The sequence below is a fragment of the Penicillium pulvis genome, assembly GCF_028828015.1.
Source record: "Penicillium pulvis strain IBT 33274 chromosome Unknown contig_5_segment0_segment0, whole genome shotgun sequence".
Taxonomy (NCBI): Eukaryota; Fungi; Ascomycota; class Eurotiomycetes; order Eurotiales; family Aspergillaceae; genus Penicillium; species Penicillium pulvis.
This window is the reverse complement of record NW_026643078.1, coordinates 1,894,933-1,913,254: the sequence shown is the minus strand read 5'-3', so window position 1 is coordinate 1,913,254 and position 18,322 is coordinate 1,894,933. Positions and strand designations below refer to the sequence as shown.

At 49.2% G+C, this 18,322-nt stretch overlaps 8 protein-coding genes across 8 annotated transcripts; 6 read left to right on the top strand and 2 right to left on the bottom strand.

Moving 5' to 3' along the window:
• Positions 1-321: 321 nt before the first annotated feature.
• N7503_007289 (phosphopantothenate--cysteine ligase CAB2) lies at positions 322-1,527 on the top strand (the record flags this gene model as incomplete). Its single annotated transcript, XM_057066836.1, has 1 exon — positions 322-1,527. One exon carries the CDS (start codon positions 322-324, stop codon positions 1,525-1,527), a length of 1,206 nt encoding a protein of 401 aa, XP_056920517.1.
• Positions 1,528-2,315: 788 nt separating this feature from the next.
• Positions 2,316-3,739, top strand: N7503_007288 (glycosyltransferase family 31 protein; the record flags this gene model as incomplete). Its single annotated transcript, XM_057066835.1, has 2 exons — positions 2,316-3,353; positions 3,410-3,739. 2 exons carry the CDS (start codon positions 2,316-2,318, stop codon positions 3,737-3,739), a joined length of 1,368 nt encoding a protein of 455 aa, XP_056920516.1.
• Positions 3,740-4,105: 366 nt separating this feature from the next.
• On the bottom strand, positions 4,106-5,717 carry N7503_007287 (polysaccharide deacetylase family protein; the record flags this gene model as incomplete). Its single annotated transcript, XM_057066834.1, has 3 exons — positions 4,106-4,425; positions 4,476-4,561; positions 4,609-5,717. 3 exons carry the CDS (start codon positions 5,715-5,717, stop codon positions 4,106-4,108), a joined length of 1,515 nt encoding a protein of 504 aa, XP_056920515.1.
• A 740-nt stretch (positions 5,718-6,457) lies between these two features.
• Positions 6,458-8,793, bottom strand: N7503_007286 (DEAD/DEAH box helicase; the record flags this gene model as incomplete). Its single annotated transcript, XM_057066833.1, has 9 exons — positions 6,458-6,786; positions 6,844-6,992; positions 7,048-7,241; positions 7,299-7,450; positions 7,505-7,584; positions 7,639-7,999; positions 8,052-8,187; positions 8,237-8,297; positions 8,360-8,793. 9 exons carry the CDS (start codon positions 8,791-8,793, stop codon positions 6,458-6,460), a joined length of 1,896 nt encoding a protein of 631 aa, XP_056920514.1.
• Positions 8,794-9,712: 919 nt separating this feature from the next.
• On the top strand, positions 9,713-11,281 carry N7503_007285 (pantothenate kinase; the record flags this gene model as incomplete). Its single annotated transcript, XM_057066832.1, has 4 exons — positions 9,713-9,931; positions 10,064-10,346; positions 10,402-10,912; positions 10,966-11,281. 4 exons carry the CDS (start codon positions 9,713-9,715, stop codon positions 11,279-11,281), a joined length of 1,329 nt encoding a protein of 442 aa, XP_056920513.1.
• Positions 11,282-11,816: 535 nt separating this feature from the next.
• Positions 11,817-13,364, top strand: N7503_007284 (uncharacterized protein; the record flags this gene model as incomplete). Its single annotated transcript, XM_057066831.1, has 1 exon — positions 11,817-13,364. One exon carries the CDS (start codon positions 11,817-11,819, stop codon positions 13,362-13,364), a length of 1,548 nt encoding a protein of 515 aa, XP_056920512.1.
• Positions 13,365-13,629: 265 nt separating this feature from the next.
• On the top strand, positions 13,630-15,184 carry pigc (phosphatidylinositol N-acetylglucosaminyltransferase; the record flags this gene model as incomplete). The annotated part of the gene is made up of 2 exons (XM_057066830.1): positions 13,630-13,957; positions 14,034-15,184. 2 exons carry the CDS (start codon positions 13,630-13,632, stop codon positions 15,182-15,184), a joined length of 1,479 nt encoding a protein of 492 aa, XP_056920511.1.
• An 857-nt stretch (positions 15,185-16,041) lies between these two features.
• On the top strand, positions 16,042-17,540 carry N7503_007282 (CAZyme family GH18; the record flags this gene model as incomplete). Its single annotated transcript, XM_057066829.1, has 4 exons — positions 16,042-16,118; positions 16,171-16,463; positions 16,518-17,121; positions 17,186-17,540. 4 exons carry the CDS (start codon positions 16,042-16,044, stop codon positions 17,538-17,540), a joined length of 1,329 nt encoding a protein of 442 aa, XP_056920510.1.
• Between the last annotated feature and the right edge of the window lie 782 nt (positions 17,541-18,322).

Sequence of the window (18,322 nt, the reverse complement as noted above, 5' to 3'; positions counted from 1 at the left end):
CTATGCACTCTTCACCGGGCATTGCGGCCATAATATATTAAGAAATTTCCTCTCATAAATTCAAGAGAAACGCCGTCTCTCACCCTCCAGCTCTGCAAACGATCAAATCCCTCAGATCGTTTTCAATCGCGTCACGGTGATCTACTATCCCGCATTCCTTACCGGTCGCATCCCACCTTCACCCCACTTGCGATTGGCGGCATCCTCGGCTTCTTTTCTCCTGGACCCTCCTCATATCCGAAAGAAACCTTGTCAATTGGCAAGCTTTCACGGCGATCTCATTCACCTGACGAGTATTTCATAAAAGTGCTCATCGCAACCATGTCAGCACTCCTTGGTGATATGGAGCCCGCGGAGGCAGAATCCGTCTATTTCAATGAATACCCACCACCGAAGGCCCTCCCCAAACACGAAGCACTGGCCCGAGCCTTCATCGACCTCCATGTTGCAGACAATCGTCGCGTCGTCCTCGTCACCTCCGGTGGCACAACAGTACCTCTCGAGGCACAAACCGTACGCTTCATCGACAACTTCTCCGCCGGAACCCGTGGCGCTACATCTGCGGAGTACTTCCTGCAGGAGGGGTATGCAGTGATCTTCTTACATCGGCAGTACAGTCTGCTACCATACTCGCGACACTACAGCCACTCTACAAACTGTTTCCTAGACTTCATGGACGAAGCAGCTCCGGCTGCTGATTCGCCGAATGCGCATGGGTCAATTCAGGTCCGCAGCGAATATCAAGATGAGATGCGTGACGTCTTGCGCAAGTACCGCTACGCTAAGCAAAACAACCGTTTGCTTTTGTTACCGTTCACCACCGTCGCAGAATACATGTTCGAATTGCGCTCTCTTGCTAAATTGATGCGACCGCTTGGTCCCAATGCTTTGTTTTATCTTGCTGCGGCTGTTAGCGATTTCTTTATTCCGCGCCATCGGATGGCTGAGCATAAGATCCAGTCGTCGGAGATACCTGCAAATCTGGAAAATAATAATGCACTCGACTCTGAGGAGATTTACACGGGCGAGAACGAGACTCAGCCGCCGAAGAACTCGAAGAAGCTTGTCGTGAACCTCGATCCGGTCCCGAAGTTCCTGCACCGCCTTGTTGATGGCTGGGCACCCGAGGGAAGTATGGTTGTTTCTTTCAAGCTGGAGACAGACCCCTCGCTGTTGGTTTATAAGGCGCGGACGGCGCTGCAGCGTTATTCCCACCACCTGGTTATTGGTAACCTCCTCTCCACGCGCAAATGGGAGGTTGTGTTTATTACTCCGGATCCGCCTCATGAGCGATGGTTGCGTGTGCCCAAGGCTCGACGCAGTAAGAGTATCTCTGGTATGGAGGATCAGGTTGGGCTTGCGGAGATCATGAAGGGTAAGGGTGAGGAACATCCATCACAGATGGAGGAGAACCCGCCACCTGGTCAGCTGGATCATGATGGTATTGAGATTGAGAGCCTGATTATCCCTGAATTGGTTAAGTTGCATGAGAAGATGATTCAAAAGAACACCCCTGGTCAACAATGATGGGTCAAATGTTGATGGGTTAGATGCATCTGGGCATGAATGTACATACGAAGTTAATGGTAGTCAATTTTTGCATGGGCTCGACCCTAATAAAACTTTACATAAACATCAATTACATACCTATTAGATTTACTTATCTATATAGGACGGTCATACGTGTAGGGTTGTTCGACATTCCGATGCCCAACCAAAAGGTGGTCCATCCATGGATGACGTCTATATATATTTTGAGGAAGATCGGAACGTGTGGTTCAAAAAGCTTATTTTTGTCCCGAGTCTACAGTATGTTAGATGCATGCTTCTTGCTGTATCAATTCCTTATAAAAAATAAATTGCTATCATAATCTAGATCTATTGATACCAATGTTGCCGCCACCAAATATACTCTGTGCTAGTGAACCGTTCATTCCACAGCCGGGGTGATCGACGACAAGGATCACCACAATGATCAAGGGGGGCAGGGAATCCAGGAACTTGGAACAGCATAATCAATTGGAAACAAATCCGTTATATTCTAGACCTGATATTGAAGTCGGAAGTATGTTTCAAACCCTTCAAGCCCCTATAAAGGAAACAAACCCTTCCCCGCCAAAAAGTACCTGCATAGACGCAAGATCCACCGCTAACGCGTCCCGCTGTGTCAGCCACAGAAAGGAGACGCGGCCTGGCTGATCGTCATCGCCAGAGCTCGGGTACTCGAACCCTGGAATTCTTTCCAGGCCCGCAGGAGACCTGTCTTTTCTCATGATGATCTCAAGGCAGCCACGGGCCATTGACAACAATCCAAAATGGTCCCCCGGCGACGAGTAAGCCGCCGATTCCTCGCAATCGCCGCCATCGCCGCCCTCTTCTTCCTCTACCACTTCACCTCCCTACAATCCAACCTCACGCCACAAAAGACCAGATTTCGGTACTCGGGGTCCCGGACAAACAGATACAGCCACAATGTCGACTCCAAAGAGCAGAACACCGGCGAACCCGAGCCTGTCTGTCCTCCACTTCCGGGCATTGAAGATGTCCTAGTCGTCATGAAAACCGGCGTCACAGAAGCCCGCGATAAAGTCCCCATCCACTTTTCCACGACCTTCCGCTGCATCCCGCACTATGTGATCTACTCCGACTTCGAAGAGGAGATTGAAGGCGTCACGGTCCACGATGCGCTCCGCACTATGGACCGGGATGTCACAGCGCAAGTCGAGGACTTCAACATCTACAATCGACTTAAGCAATACGGACGCGAGGGTCTAGAACAAGGAGACTTCGCCGATGAAGCCAATTCCGCAATTGGGAAACCGAATAACCCAGGGTGGAAATTGGATAAATGGAAGTTCCTGCCAATGGCGCAAGAAGCATACGCATACAAGCCTGATGCGAAATGGTTTGTCTTCATGGAGGCTGATACCTATATGTCCTGGCCGACACTGCTAGCCTGGCTTGAACACTTCGATCCCAAGAAACCCGTCTACCTGGGCACCGAGACACAGATCGCGGAGACGATCTTCGCGCACGGAGGCTCGGGCTTTATGCTTTCGAACCCGGCGTTGAAGGCTGCGTCGGATGAGTATGAGCGCAGACGGGCTGATTTGGATGATTATACAAATGGGCATTGGGCGGGTGATTGTGTGTTAGGACGGGTTCTTGCAGATCTCGGGATCAATCTACACTTCTCCTGGCCGATCTTGCAGAACTCGAACCTGGGGGAGTTGGATGAATTTACGACGGATCTGTATCGGTTGCCTTGGTGTTTCATTGCTGTCGCGTTTCATCACCTTTCATCAAATGAGATTGAAAAGCTGTGGAAATTTGAGCAGAACCGTTGGCACGATGTAAGTCTGCTTCTCTTTCCCTGGGGCTTGGAACCGTTATACTAACATTTCACCAGAAAAACAAACACATCCTCCTTCATAGTGATGTCTTCCGTGAATGGCTCTACCCCGAAATGGCTACCCAGCCTACAAGATTGAACTGGGATAACTTTTCGGATGAAGAGCAGCCTTTTGCTACGACCTTTGAAGACTGTCGTGAGGTCTGCGAAGTCTCGAAAAAATGTGTACAGTTCTCTTTCCGGGACGGTACCTGTTTCACGGGCCATAGACCCCGTCTTGGTGTCTCGCAGACTAGCGGTAGTGTTGCTTCCGGATGGCTGCCAAGTCGCATCCAGGAGATGATGGATGCTAGTGGGATTTGTCGGGCTCCTGACTATGGTGAATAATTGGACACCATCATATTTTGGAAGCGTTGTGTTTTTTATTTATCAGCCGATTGCCCGCTTGACATTTGTCAACGCCTGTTTTATTATGGCTTGTCATGATTTGGTTGCTGCTTGGGATTGGATTGGGGATTGGCATCATATGCGCGGCATTTTGGTTAGTTTAAATGTCTTTTGTCGTGGTCCAGTGTGGTATTATACCTTGGTTTATCATGATTCTGGCTTGGTGTTTGGATAGCATTTCTGAATGGATGTCAGATTGACAGAAAGAATTTCTCAACTTGACGGGAGCTAAAGGTACACAGACCTACACTAAAAATACATGCCCAGCATGGGAATCACTCCTCAACTTGTCCAAATTCCCGTATTTCAGAGAGGAGGGCTATCGGGGTCCTCCAAGCACTGATCTACACGCATAATGTTCAACCCCACAGCCTTGACGTGCCGGATGAATTGCGGAAGATATTCCACGGTTGTCGGATTCAAAAAGTGCAAGACGGCGAGGTTTCCGCCTCGTGCGACATCACGGTAGAATGCCTCCAGTTGCTTCTCAGGTTTGGATGTATTAGCCCACAGCCAATCTTCGACGTCGACGCTCCAGTTAACGATGGATGGATTGGGGATCCGCTTGGCAAGTTGCTCTCGCATGCGGGCACCAACGGTTCCAAACGGGGGACGGAAGTATCGTGCTTTTCAAAATTGTTAGTTCGGTATTTGACAGTGACCAAGGCAGCTTTACATTGGAGATTTAGTTCATCATGCAAGATCTGTATAGCTCGAACGATCTCTTCATCGATCAGGTCTATCGTTGGCAGAGCTTCCATTCTGTCACCGTTAGCCTAAGGCGACGCATCAAAGAGAGCGAAGCATACTTAGGATGAGTATTCGAATGCAAAGCAACCTGATGCCCCTTCCCTATCATCTCCCGATAGAAATTGGTAAAGTTGGTACTTTGATCAGTTAACCCAGCCCCAACAACAAAGAAAGTTGCCCGGATACCCTCCTCATCAAGAATGCGCATGACATCCTGCGCAAATCTCGGCTGCCCATCATCAATGCCAAACGCAAACGAGTTCGGTCGAGAGCAGCGCAGAACCAGGGTGCCACTGGGTTTTTTCTCGGGTATGAGGAAGCCGTTATTCTCCGCCGAAGGTGGAGGAACAGTCGAGACGAATTCGATTCGACGCAGAGTCAGCGTGACATTTGTATAGAAACCAGTGAAAGAAATCGAAACAACACGGTTATGATTGATACGGAAATGAGAAAGCGGAATGAAGAGCTCTGTCTTCTCCGTCGAAGCAGAACCTTGGTCGGCGTCGTCGTCGTTGTCTTCGTTGCTGCCATCTCCATAGTCATTTCCATCGCTATCATCACCGTCTTCTAGGCAACTCCCATTGTTCGCTCGGTAAGCTTTGCGCCACAATTTACGTTCTCGAGTTGTCAACTGGCTCGGTTTACCACTGTTTGCACCATCATTGCCAGGCCCAGATCCAAACTGTGTCCTCATAACGTATCGTGAGGCTTGCACGCCATCCGATACACCTGGAAACGGGGCCCGCAGTGGCTCACAGTCAATGTTGTGTTCATTCAGCGAGACAGTAAACTCCTCTGTTCCCTCGAAGACCACGTGCAAGAACTGGTTCTGCCAAGGAATCAGGCTGAAGCACCCATGAATGTTGAATTGTGTGTGAAAGTTCTGATCAGGGTCCGTGGGCTCGAGGCGTACGAAACCCGGTTCATGGTACACGGGTAGATCCTCGCCAGCACCGTGCCAGAATCCCAGGTCATTGTGAATGGCGGTTTGGAAGGTGTCAATTACAAGCGATGGCATGGGGACTTGATTCTTCGGGGTCTGGGATCTGTAGCCATCTGTGTCAATCCAGTTTGGGGGGTCGACGTATGCGTGGAAGCGGCTTGTTGCTTGTTGGAGCAAGGAGAGGGTAAGGAGGCATGGGAGGTGAGATAGCCGGGGGAATAACATGATGAGATTGTGGTTACTTGGTATTGGCGAAGAATAATGTCGCTTTGAACAGATTCTACAAGGATCAAAGTCCACATTGATTACTCTGCACTGAGCGTTTCCGCATTTGAAGAAGGCACGATGGTCGAGACTGGCGAAACCGTCAATTTTGGAAGATTTGGGAAAATGATAAGAAATGCAAAGTATTTTTGTTCCTGGCCCAGCTAGAAAAAAGTGCGGAAATGGAAAATAGATACACTGGAAATCAATAAAGTCCTCCGAGCAATATTTCCCCGAAACAAAGACAAGCGTCTGAGTCTCAACCGAGTTTCACAGACATAATGACACGCTGGTAACCGAACCCTCGTGAAGATAGAAGCAAAAAGAAAAGTGAAAAATTCGATGGAGCTTCAGAATTCAACGAATGCTCAGAACTCGACGAAGCTTTTTAAGTTCAACGGTCCTCCCACGGGCGTGCCCTGAAAAACAATATGGAAGCTGCGATATGGATGCAAGATAAGTGGTTCAATAAAGAACCTGGATATGAGCGGTAAAGGGAACAACATTTTGTTCCCGTAAAAAGGGCGAAAATATCCCAACGCATGAAGCGAAACGAGGAATCTGCCGCTGAAACGAGACACAAACCGGAATGCGTAACAATGCAGTCATTATGGAGCGAGAAAAAAGGAAATGGTGAATGAAGGGCGATACTGAGCGGGACAAGATGCGCAGAGAGGAGGCGACATCAAGTGTACCAGCAATTACCATTCGGGTTGAACTTCTTCCTTCTTTGTATCCTCGCGAGTCCAGCGAGACTGGCGATTATCATCAGAGTCCACGGTTTTGGACTCATCCCCCGAAAAGGCCGCCTTGTCGCCATCACCATTCTTCTTATCGTCGCCATCCTCCTCCTGATCAGTGTCATCGTCAAAGGTGACCGCATCCTCCTCGGGACGGAATTGCTGAAGACATTCAGGGATATCTTGCTTGGTTTCTAAGAGAATCTTAACAAGTGCAGGAGCTATGTCCTCGTCGCGATCGTTGTAGAAGGAGGTTGCGATTCCTTCATTGCCAATGCGAGCTGTACGGCCTATACAGCTGGAAGTCAGCGGGCTATATAAACAAGAGGAAGTGAATTGAGACATACCAATCCGGTGGATGTATTCGGTGATACCACCATGATGAGCTTTGGGTAGGTCATAATTAATGACGTGCATCACGTTCACAATATCCAGGCCTCTGGCAGAAATGCCAGTAGCGACGAGGATGGGGCACTCTGCAGTGCGGAAGGCGCGGCTAATTGATTCATGAGCACAGAATAGGAAGAAAAGAAGAATGTATAGATACTTACATAGCATCTTCACGCTCGCGCTGAGTACGGTCGGAGTGGATTGAGGTACACGGCAGACCCTGGTTGTAGAGGTAATCGTCGACAAAGTCGACTTGAGTCTTGCTGTTGACGAAAACCAAAGTGCGAGTCGGCATGTGGCTCATAATGGTCTCGTAAAGTCTTGTCTTCTTCCCAGAGTCAGGAACCTCAAACACCTTTTTCGAACCAGCTCAGTTAGCAGTTATAATCATCTAGTGAGCATCTATACTTACCCGCTGGGACACCATCAGGTGCGAACTGCCGGGACGGCCAACACGGACACGGATGTAATCCTTCATCATGTAGGTGCGTGCAAGCCGGCGACACTCCTTATCGAAAGTAGCAGAGAACATCATGTAGCGATGATCCTCGTCTTCATTCATATCTAGTTGCGAGTCAGTTTAGGGGTTGGAAGTATATATATCTCAACATAACATACCTCCACCGGACATTATCTTCTTAAAATCCTCCTCCCAGTCAAAATGAAGCAGCTCATCAGCCTCATCAATGACCGTGTATCTATTCAAATATCAGTGGCTCATACCGTATGGCAAGGTCAAAGCAAAAACATACCTCACACGGCGGAGTGACAAAACATTGGGCTGGCCCATGAAATCGATAATACGACCAGGGCTTCCAATGAGAATATCACATCCCTTCATAAGTTCCTCCCGTTGGAGACGAACAGGAGCTCCTCCATATGCGACGCATGGGCGGAGCATAGAACGATAGCACAGGCGACGTGTTTCGTCAAAGATCTGAGTAGCGAGCTCCCGAGTGGGGCAGACAATCAGAACAAGTGGTTCGGCTGTAACACCGTGAACCGAAGGAATGAACTCTTCAGCAAGATTGGGTCTTGCCGCAGCCAACTTCTTGGCCTTGCCCATCAGATCCGACAAGATGGGAATCAGAAAAGCACCGGTTTTACCGGATCCTTGAAAAAAGTCAGAGAAGAGACATGAGATGTAGATCAAGTAAGTAATCACCTGTGTGTGCAATACCGATCAGATCTTTGCCACTGCTAACAGCAGGCAAAGCGAAAGACTGAATAGCAGTCGGCTTGTCATAAAGACAGAGCCGCACATTCTCTCGCATAATAGGGTGCAGGCCCGCATCGTCCCACTGAGTAAGGTTAGATAGACCTGATAGAGCCAATCCACGAGAAACATACCTCTTTGACTGCGGCAATGGGAGTCTGACTGTCACAGACGACAGCCAAGCTGTCAGTCAATCTATCAGAAACTTATGTGAGCCATGACCATTGATGAATCAAAGTAAAATGGAAAATACTCACTCGCTGACGCGATTACCAGCTCGAGGGATCAAATCGCTGTCGAAAAGCATCTTCTCCAGGTCTTCATTACGGGGCCCTATGGCGCTCTCATCATACTCACCCTTCCACTCGTAGCGAGCGGCATTAGAAGCCCAATCATGGCTTTCCTTGGCGCCGTCCTCATCATAGTTGAATGCAGTACGCTCACCCCATCCATGCTCGAGAGCGTTTTGGTCAGCCGGATTGGCGTCAGTGGGAGCTAGAGCGACGTAAGTAAAAGCTGGATCGGCTTCAGGAGTAGCTGGAGCGGTATTGGAAGCGGCCATGGAGGCCCACTCGTGGGCGTCCGCGGCCGAGTACTCCATGTAGTTCAATGGTGAAGGCTTACCGGCAGGCGTCTCAATGACTGTAACCTCCTCGGGATTGTTTTCCACATAAGCCTCGGTGAAATCCATAGCGAGTGGTGAAAATCGGGGAAGTGAGTTGTGGGAGGAAAGAAGGGCAGTGAGTTGCCTTGAAAGGCTGGAGGGAAACTCAACGATGGTGTTGTCAAGTCGGTATGAAGATATCAGAGGAAGGGAGGAAGGAAGAAGGGAAACCGGTCGATCGTGAATAAGAAAGCACGAGGAGCGGGGAGGTTGAGAAAGGAGAAGAGAGCGAGAAGGAAGAGAGAGGAGATGAACAAAACAAACGAGGTGAGGCGTGACAAATTTGTTTGTACTCGTCGTTGAAATAGGGTATCGCGAGAAGGCAGACGTGAATCTCCCCTCATTCTCCTCTCTATTCATCATTTCAAGTCATAATAATACGCATCATCTTGGTTCGTGCGATATTGTTGTCTCACAGTATTTGTATTATTCCACCTTTTCACCAAGACAACATGATCTAGACCTACATGAAGATATCCAAAAGCCTCTCCTTTTTCAAACCAGAAGAGACATTACCACATGTTGAACAATTGTAACAGAGCCTGTTCGACATTCTGTTTTTTTTCCAAAAGTAATATTGAACAAACTGTACCTGGTATGTAAGCTCTTAGTGCAACGATGAAAAGATAGATCTATGGATAGCTGCATCAGGTTTAGTGCAAAGCGATCATCTTCTTAACCAACCGGAATCATGCCATACACTGCTATGGCACGCCATATCTAAATATCAGAAGTTAGTTTTGAGGTCCCTGCATATCATGATCCACTTTTATACCCGGACCACCAGGACTTCTGTTCCTACTCCGTAGGGTCCGTACAGCTCGGCGGTTGCGTTCGGCATATGTGGGTCCCGAGGTCCGGGTAGAAAATGTACGCCGTAAGCGTGGGCACGCTTCTCCCTTAACTTGATCAGCTTCCCCGAGCTCTCTCCTACATCACCACTGTCATGACTCCTTCCGATCGAATGGAGCCAGATGGCCGTCGGAGCCGCCTAGAAGAAGCTATCACCAATCCCGGTACTGTCAAAATCAATGTGACGGGCGCGTTCATTGTCGACGATGAACCTCGGGCCAGAAGTCCCGTTCAGACCGACGGTGTTCACTATGAGAATAAAGACATTCGACTACCTCATCACACTGGTGTGGTCAGTCATGTTGCTGTCGATGTGAGTTGTTGACCCTGCTATGTGCCCCGCACCGCGATGCCCCGCAATTTACAAGAAAAAAAAAGGGAGAGCATGCGACCACGGCCACAAGGGCCACAGAACAATAGCTGACCAGAATTCCCAAACCTCTAGATCGGTGGATCGTTGGCAAAGCTAGTCTACTATACTAGAGAATTGGACGCGGCCGACAATGGTGGACGCTTGAATTTCATCAACTTTGAGACCCACCGGATCGACATCTGCATCAATTTTATCCGACAATTAAAGGAGGAACATGAGAAGCGCAATACCTCGGTCCGGGATGAGCTATGCGTGGTGGCTACTGGAGGGGGCGCTTTCAAGTTCTATGACAAGTTGAAAGCGGCGCTGGACGTGAACATTCTGCGAGAAGAAGAGATGGAATGTTTAATCATTGGTACGTCGCCCCAAAGAGAGCCGAATCCCTCGGCACATATCTGACAGTTTACTAGGTCTGGATTTCTTTATCACCGAGATCCCCAACGAAGTATTCACCTATAATGACTCGGACACGGAGCCGATGCAGTTTGCCGAGGCCCGACCGGACGTTTACCCCTACCTCCTCGTCAATATCGGATCCGGCGTTTCCATGATCAAGGTGTCTGGCCCAAGGCAGTTTGAACGAGTCGGGGGAACACACTTGGGTGGTGGCACATTCTGGGGGATTATGTCTTTGCTTACGGGCGCTCGGACCTTCGACGACATGCTGGCCATGGCGGATGTTGGGGATAACAGCGGAGTGGACATGCTGGTTGGGGATATTTATGGTATGGACTACAGCAAAATTGGACTGAAGAGCACAGCAATCGCCAGCACCTTTGGGAAGGTCTTCCGCTTGAAGAATGCTGCCGAGCGGGGAGCCGAAGACGGCGAGGGCTTGATCCGCGACGATGAGGAACACACTAACGGCGGAGTCAATTTCCGCCATGAAGATATGAGCCGGAGCCTTCTTTATGCTATCAGGTACGTACTTGGTCTTGTCCGCTTATGCTCCATCCAAAACTAACACATTGCAGTAACAACATTGGCCAAATTGCTTATCTGCAATCGGAAAAGCATGGAGTCAAGCATATATATTTTGGAGGCTCCTTTATCCGCGGGCACCGCCAGACGATGAACACACTTTCCTACGCCATTAAATTCTGGTCCAAGGGTGAAAAGCAGGCATATTTCCTGCGGCATGAGGGCTACCTGGGCGCTGTCGGCGCCTTCATTCGCCGACAACCGCAAAATTGGGGTCGCCGGAACAGCATCGACGATTTGGGAGCACCGCAGGCGGTCAAGAACGTCGTCAACAGCGTGTTGAATCAACAAAATGACGCCTGCTCATAGGGCTAAGTACTCTTTCTCCTTTATATTTGAAGAATCAAGATACCCCTTGAACGTCCAATTCGTCAACCCCTCGGTCAAATTCGCTTGGAGAGAGTGAGCCAGTGTCGGGATTTTGCAACTGTTAGTCTGTTACTACTGCTGCATTCTCTGTGCTATTGGTGCTCACCACTTTTCCACAGCCAAAACATTCATATACCCGCATCTTCCTCAATAGACTTACTAGAAAAATCGTCTGGCAGGTAGAATGATGACAAGCGCTTTCAGCATTCTTGTAACAAGTACATCTCATGGAAATCTTAAAACTGTCTTCCAACCGTTCTCTTGTTTTCGATTAGCATAATGCGTGAATATCTAGGCCTTTTCAAGAGTTTGCTTACTGCAGTTGCTCTCACTCAGTCACAAACCGCTACACTTTGCTCTCCGTTTCCCGTCAATCTCTTCCTGCCACAACCACTTACTATTCATAAAAATCTACGTGCTCTTCCAAACACACATCACAGTCTTGATCAAGATTGCCCCTTGAGACTTGGCCAAGATGGCGGACTCGCAGAACCACCTGCCAGATCTCTGGCTAACTCTCGCAGCCGCAGACGATGGCTGTGCAGAGCTTCATCCTATCAATTGTCATATCAATCGTCTTCAGAATGGTAAAGAGAGCCTGTCGGTTACAAAATCTTCATCAAGCAGCGTGTCTCCCCTCTCTGAATTCAACGAGGAGGGTTTGGTGACCGAGATGAGATCGCCCCTCCGCTCGCCGGCTCTCGTATCCGAGCAAACAGCTGATGTGACAATGAAAGATGTTATTGATGATACATCCATGTTGGCACAAGATGGATTGGAGAAAAACCGAGCCGACCGAGCCTCAACCCATGACTCCGATGCCCTCACCGAGATCGACGACGCCATCAAGCACTATGATGTGGGCCCTCCCTACACCCAAATGGTGACTACACCAGAGCACTTTCTAGATCCACATGCTCCACGAGTCAGTTACGAGCTCTTTGAGAAAACCGGACTCTCTGAGATCAAAGAGACTCCCAAAAAGGCCTCTCGATTCCTGCAGACTTTTACGTTTTCCCCAACACGTTCGCCTGGCAATTGGAAGATTCAGAAATACCGGGGACCTGCAAAGTGTCTTCCACTCCATCTTCTTCAGATACTTGACGAATGGCATCAGAACAATCCGCTTGAAGCGCCCCCTTGTCAATGGAAGGGGCGAACCGAGGGAACCCAGAAATGGGAGAATTTCAAGATCTTCGATCAAGAAGGTGACGAATATGAGGTATCGATCTTCAAGATAACAGTCACGCGTCCGAAGTTCCGCATGTACAACCTTATGATCTTACATTCAGAGAAAGCACCAGAGGTTTTTGTGGATTGCGCTGCGAACTGCCGCCCCCCAAACATGAGAGGGACTGGCTTTCAGGGCCTGTATGTCGTTGCCTGGCTTGGACTTGCACAAGGATTTGAGAATGAAAATTGTGGTATTTGGGTTTGGGCCCCAGAAGGAATCGATATTCCTTTCCGCCCCGGATGGTTTACCCTTGAGAAGCGAAACAAGCAGTCGAAACCAATTAAGACTGAGAAAAGCCCGACCCCGATTACTCCAAGAAAGAGCGCTCAAAGCCGCCCTGTAACCTTTCACAGTCCAGAATCCGATACTATGCCTGCCCCGTACTCCGAGAAGCAAGGCATCAAGTATGAGTCGGATGAAGAGGGTGTTGTTGCTTCCACTCGTGTTTGCCGAAATCTGTTTTCGCCCCCGCCTATCCGTTTCAAACTACGGTCTGATACTTCACCCAATGTCCGAATTTTTGCTTTCAACGACCAGACTGACAGTCGTGCTGTCTTCAACAAAGCTCGTGAATTCTACCAGGATAAGGATTTCTTCCGTGAGATGGCACTTTTGTGCAAAGTACCTGGACAGGAGGAGCCTCGATACATTGGAGAAGGGTGTGAAGATGAATTTGATCTTCTTTGTGATGATATCAAGAAGCTTTCTTTGTACCAAGATGAAGTCGGTATTACTGCGATGAAGCCTGCTGGTCCCTTGACTGTCGAAGCTACACTGGTCTCAAATTGATGATGCAAAGTGATTTATGATATTGACATGGCTCAAATATTCGTTTGTACTCTAGTCTGATCTGAATGTAAACTTTGAACACAGTTCATGCATTCTTAGCACTAGAACTATAGAATCGTCCCAAATCGGAAATTCGGCCGTCGCATCACACGTGACTCCGTATCGACCAACACGTGGGATTGCGCGTTCCCAAGCCAGGTAACCATCAGCTTTAAACCCCGTCGCTCGCTCTGCACCATGCCCCGATGCTAGCCATACCACCTCAATGACTCCCCCACCTTCCTCGCTCTCTATCCCTCCTCCAATCCCCGTCGACACCCACCCAAACCGCGGCAACCCTTTTGAGCAGGACCGAATCCCTGATCCTAATCGCCTGGCACCAGAAGATGCATACTTTGCGCCATCACACTCCAAAGCTCGCTCTGCGCCTGGCAGTTATAATGAGAGTCTCCCTGTAAGCAGTGGTGGCACCTTGCGACCCCCGCGTGGGGTGTTGGATACCGGGCGGAAGGACCCGCGGAAATTGGGTAGTACGGGGGGACGGCGGAGGAGGAAAGGAGCTTGGAAGAAGTTGCTTTGGGTAAAACAATCTTGTACGTTGTCTTCCTGAGATTGTTTACTGTCATATTGTTTCTGCATCGTGAGATACTAACGGGACTCGATTGGTAGATCCGGACAACTACACTGATACGGAAACGTTCTTGGATCATCTTCAACGCAATCCCCGAGTGCGGCCTTACGATTTCTGGCCGCTGGTCTCTGATTCGACCGTCATCGTCCAACATGTTTGTTCGGTTGTGATATTCGTTTGCTGTTTCGTCGGGATCGTTCAGGACCGCGTGAGCCCCGTCTCTATTGTTTGCTGGGGCAGCGTTGGGACGGCCATGGGTTGGATCCTCTGGGACAACTGGATCTGGGAAGAGCAGACGGAGCTTTCTCAACTGGCTAATGCAAACCTCGGTGATGATGGATCCAGCTCAAGTTCTGGGACAAGCGCTGTTAACCCAGCTCCCCATGATTCGCTTCCTAGTGACCCGAAGATCAGCGCCATCCACGGGCTCGGGTTGACAATGTCTGGCAATGAGTCGAAGGAGAACTCGCCCAATCGGAATAATGATACCAATGGAAATTTAGATACGACTTCTGCATCACGACGCGAATCTACGTCTACTTCTGCCATGCGCAATGCAGATGACCCGGACGTCGACCGACCATCATTGTTCTCCTCACGCAACCAACAGCGTTTTTCTACTGTCAAATCCGCCTTTTTAATCTATTTCGCGCTGTTGGGACTTAGTCCCATCCTGAAATCCCTTACCAAATCAACTGCGAGTGACTCCATCTGGGCCATGAGCTGCTGGCTTTTAATCATGAATATATTCTCTTTCGACTACGGAAGCGGCGAGGGCGCAGGCGCCACCACCAAGTTTCCTGCTTCTTTGTCTACCAACGCAGCTGTGATGGCGTCTACTGTACTTGCGTCTCGCCTGCCGTCTACCACACATGTGTTCAGTTTGATGCTTTTTTCCATGGAAGTATTCGGGCTGTTTCCTATTTTCCGTCGCCAACTCAGACAGAAGTCCTGGACTGGTCATGCGATGCTGACGCTCGCCCTGGTCATCATTGCTGGAGGCGCTGTCGGCATGACCCTGAGTGGTGGATGGGCATCAGCCATCATTGGGTCTGTCCTCGGCGGCATCCTTACAGCACTCGTGATGGGTGGCTGTAGTTGGTGGCTCATAGGGCTCCAGAAATACAAAAATGTGGTCATTGGTCCATGGGACCCAGCGCGACCAATCATTCGAAGACACTGGAACTGAATTATCTCCAGCTGTTATTTTTCTTTTTCCTTACCCATTATTGTCACATAGGTGCGGCGTTCTGGATTTTCTCCCTATACCCCTAGATTACTGCATTGGACAAATTATTGTCTCTGGCCTCAATAATTGCACCTCGGGTCAATATCCCACATCTTCCAAACATCCATTCCGTGGCAGAACCTTAGCGAGACGAAAATAGGTCTGGCCAGATTTAATAAAATGCGGACCAAACTCTCGGGCTGTTAGATCAGTTCCAAGAAACTAATATTCCATGATGTCAAAGGAATGTGTGCGGGAGGGATATGAATGTGCAACAAGGCTGGTATGCGGGCAAACGATGTCCAGGCGCCGGTAACCATTGCCGCAGTTCAATCTCACCACCACATTTTACACTTTCTGAGATCGGATCTCCCTTAAAAACTGCGGAGAGCGAAACACTAAATCACTCTAGCAGCTAATGGGTTATAGAGCAATTGTACTGCCCGACATTCCATCGGCTGTGGCGCTTTTCCATCGAGCAAATTACTAGGAGATGGCCCCCACTTTTACTACAGGGATGGTATACATACTCCACACTTGGACCCATAGTCTACATGCTCTACACTGCAGGTCATGAGCTACGGAACTCCCCATGGGGCATGATCGACGAGGGCATGTTGTGACCAAATCTGCTAAAAGTGCTTTAATCTCGCGTCTTTCTAGTGATTCTTCTTTCTCTCTCATCCTTTTGTGCTCCCTCATTTTTTGGAGCGATCATCTTGCATTGGCAACTGGGTTTGTCTATATAAAGTTTTACATTCATTCATTCATTTCATATTTCTTCTTATTTAATTTCTACGAGCATCGCGTGATTAGCCATGTTGAGGAACCTCGCCCTCGGCCTCTTGGCCGCTCACGGTGCTGCCGCTATGCGGTTTGCTATGTACATTGACGAGTAGGTTATGATCAGGAATATACCAAGGACATAATCTAACAAGCTATTGCAGATATCATGTCACAGATCTGCCAGGCAAGAACGAAACGGCATACATTGACCATGCTATCATGGCCTTTGCCCCATCCAAGATGTTCAACTCCGACTCGCCTGCATCATTCACCCCTTTCGAGTCCCCGGATAGCTTCCGCAAGCGTTTCAGCGATGACGCCAAGCTGATGATTGCTATCGGTGGATGGGGTGATGAAGCTGGTTTCTCAGATGGAGCAAAGGATGCCACCACTCGTCAGCGCTACGCAAAGAATATCGCTGCGATGCTAGATGCCAACGGATTTGATGGTGTTGGTAAGTCAAAGCCTTCTCCAACAAACCTTGACAGGCATCCACTGACATAAACAGACATTGACTGGGAATACCCCGGTGGCAACGGTCAAACATACAAACAAGTCCCCAACAAAGACAAGGTCTCCGAAATCGAGACTTACCCCGAGTTCCTTGCCGAAGTCCGCAAAGCGATTGGCAACAAGACCCTCTCCATCGCCGTCCCAGGACGCAAGCAAGACATGATCGCTTTCACCAAGGAGACAGGCCCTAAGATCTGGGAATCCGTCGATATGGTCAACGTTATGAGCTACGATCTTATGAACCGTCGTGACAACGTCACTTCCCACCAGACAAGCGTCCAGGGCTCCCTGGATTGTATCAACGAGTACTTGGACATGGGACTTGACCCCGAGAAGATCAACCTCGGTTTCGCTTACTACGCTAAGTGGTTCACCACTGACCCCAACTCGGACTGTGATACCAACCCCATCGGATGTGCCGTTGTCAAGCTCGAGAATGACGACGGAAGTGACAATGGAAAATCTGGCGCTATCACCTTCGAGGCTAGCACTGATTCTCCTGCTCCTACGAACCTTACCATTTCCACCAATGGCAAGTGTGGATTCGATGAGAAGACTAAGTGCCCTGAGGGATCATGCTGCAGTGCCTACGGAAACTGGTGAGACAACCCAGCTTTACTCAAATTCCTATCCGATGAATAAAGCTCACTAATATGTTTCCAGTGGAACCGCCGACGACTTCTGCCAAGCTGGCTGCCTTTCCGACTACGGAACCTGCAAGGGCATCTCCATCACCGACTCCTGGCGCCGCGCCCAGAAGGACGGAAAGACTGATGACAAGCTCGGTGGACAGTACTACTGGGATAGCAAGGACAACCTCTTCTGGACTTGGGATACTCCTGAGCTCATTGCCCGCAAGTTCAGCGATATTGTTGGCGCTAAGAACCTTGGTGGTGTTATGGCATGGAGTCTCGGTGAGGACACCTACAAGTTTGAGCACCTCAATGCTATGCAGCAAGGTGTCGAGGCTGCTACGCAGTCGACCGATAACCAAGATGATGTCGAGTTGGACTTCTAAGTCTGCTGTATTGCGTGATATTTGGCGCTGAGCTTGTGTGTGGTCGTTGTGGAGGTCCGAGTTGTATTCTGGGGGGCGTTCATTATTCTGGCATCTTCAAAATAAATTTCTTAATGGTTACTTTAATTTAATTTTCACTTTTTGTGTGAGACTTTATCTAAGTGGTTAACGCCTTGGAACTCGGTACACAGTTGACAGTGTCCCAGGGGCACTGAAGGCCAGTGCCACAGGGTAGCCCGACCCGTGGACCGCAGGCTGCAACAAGAACGTACACCAGTACAAAGATGGGAACTTAACAACCAGGCGGGCACACGACCCGGACTGGACAGAATACAAATGAGAACACCTACGACCCGAAGCACACAGGCTAGTCGCCCTGATGAATAGACAACAAGCTCGACATTTGGATTGATCCGGACTCGTCGAAAGCAAACTCGACTCAGGGATGGATCATCCATGATTATATTTCTTTTTGCATGCAACATGCATTTGGTGAAACCTTGGAGCTCGATAACAAAACTTTGATAGATTCGTAAAGTCTTGTCATAGTTATCGCACTTGGGCTGAGTTTGATATCATTAAACCTACATTGCTAATCTTCGTGTCCGTTCAAAGACCGAAGTTGTGTACTCCACGCCCCGTCTACCCCAGAGCAACTCAATGACCTCTGTATCAGGCACCGAAAAGCAATCCCAAGCGAAGCTTATCAGCTACTACATCTCTGCAACTGGGCTTCAGAGCTTATTTAGCGCTTCTTCTCCTGATACAGAACATCCATTTTA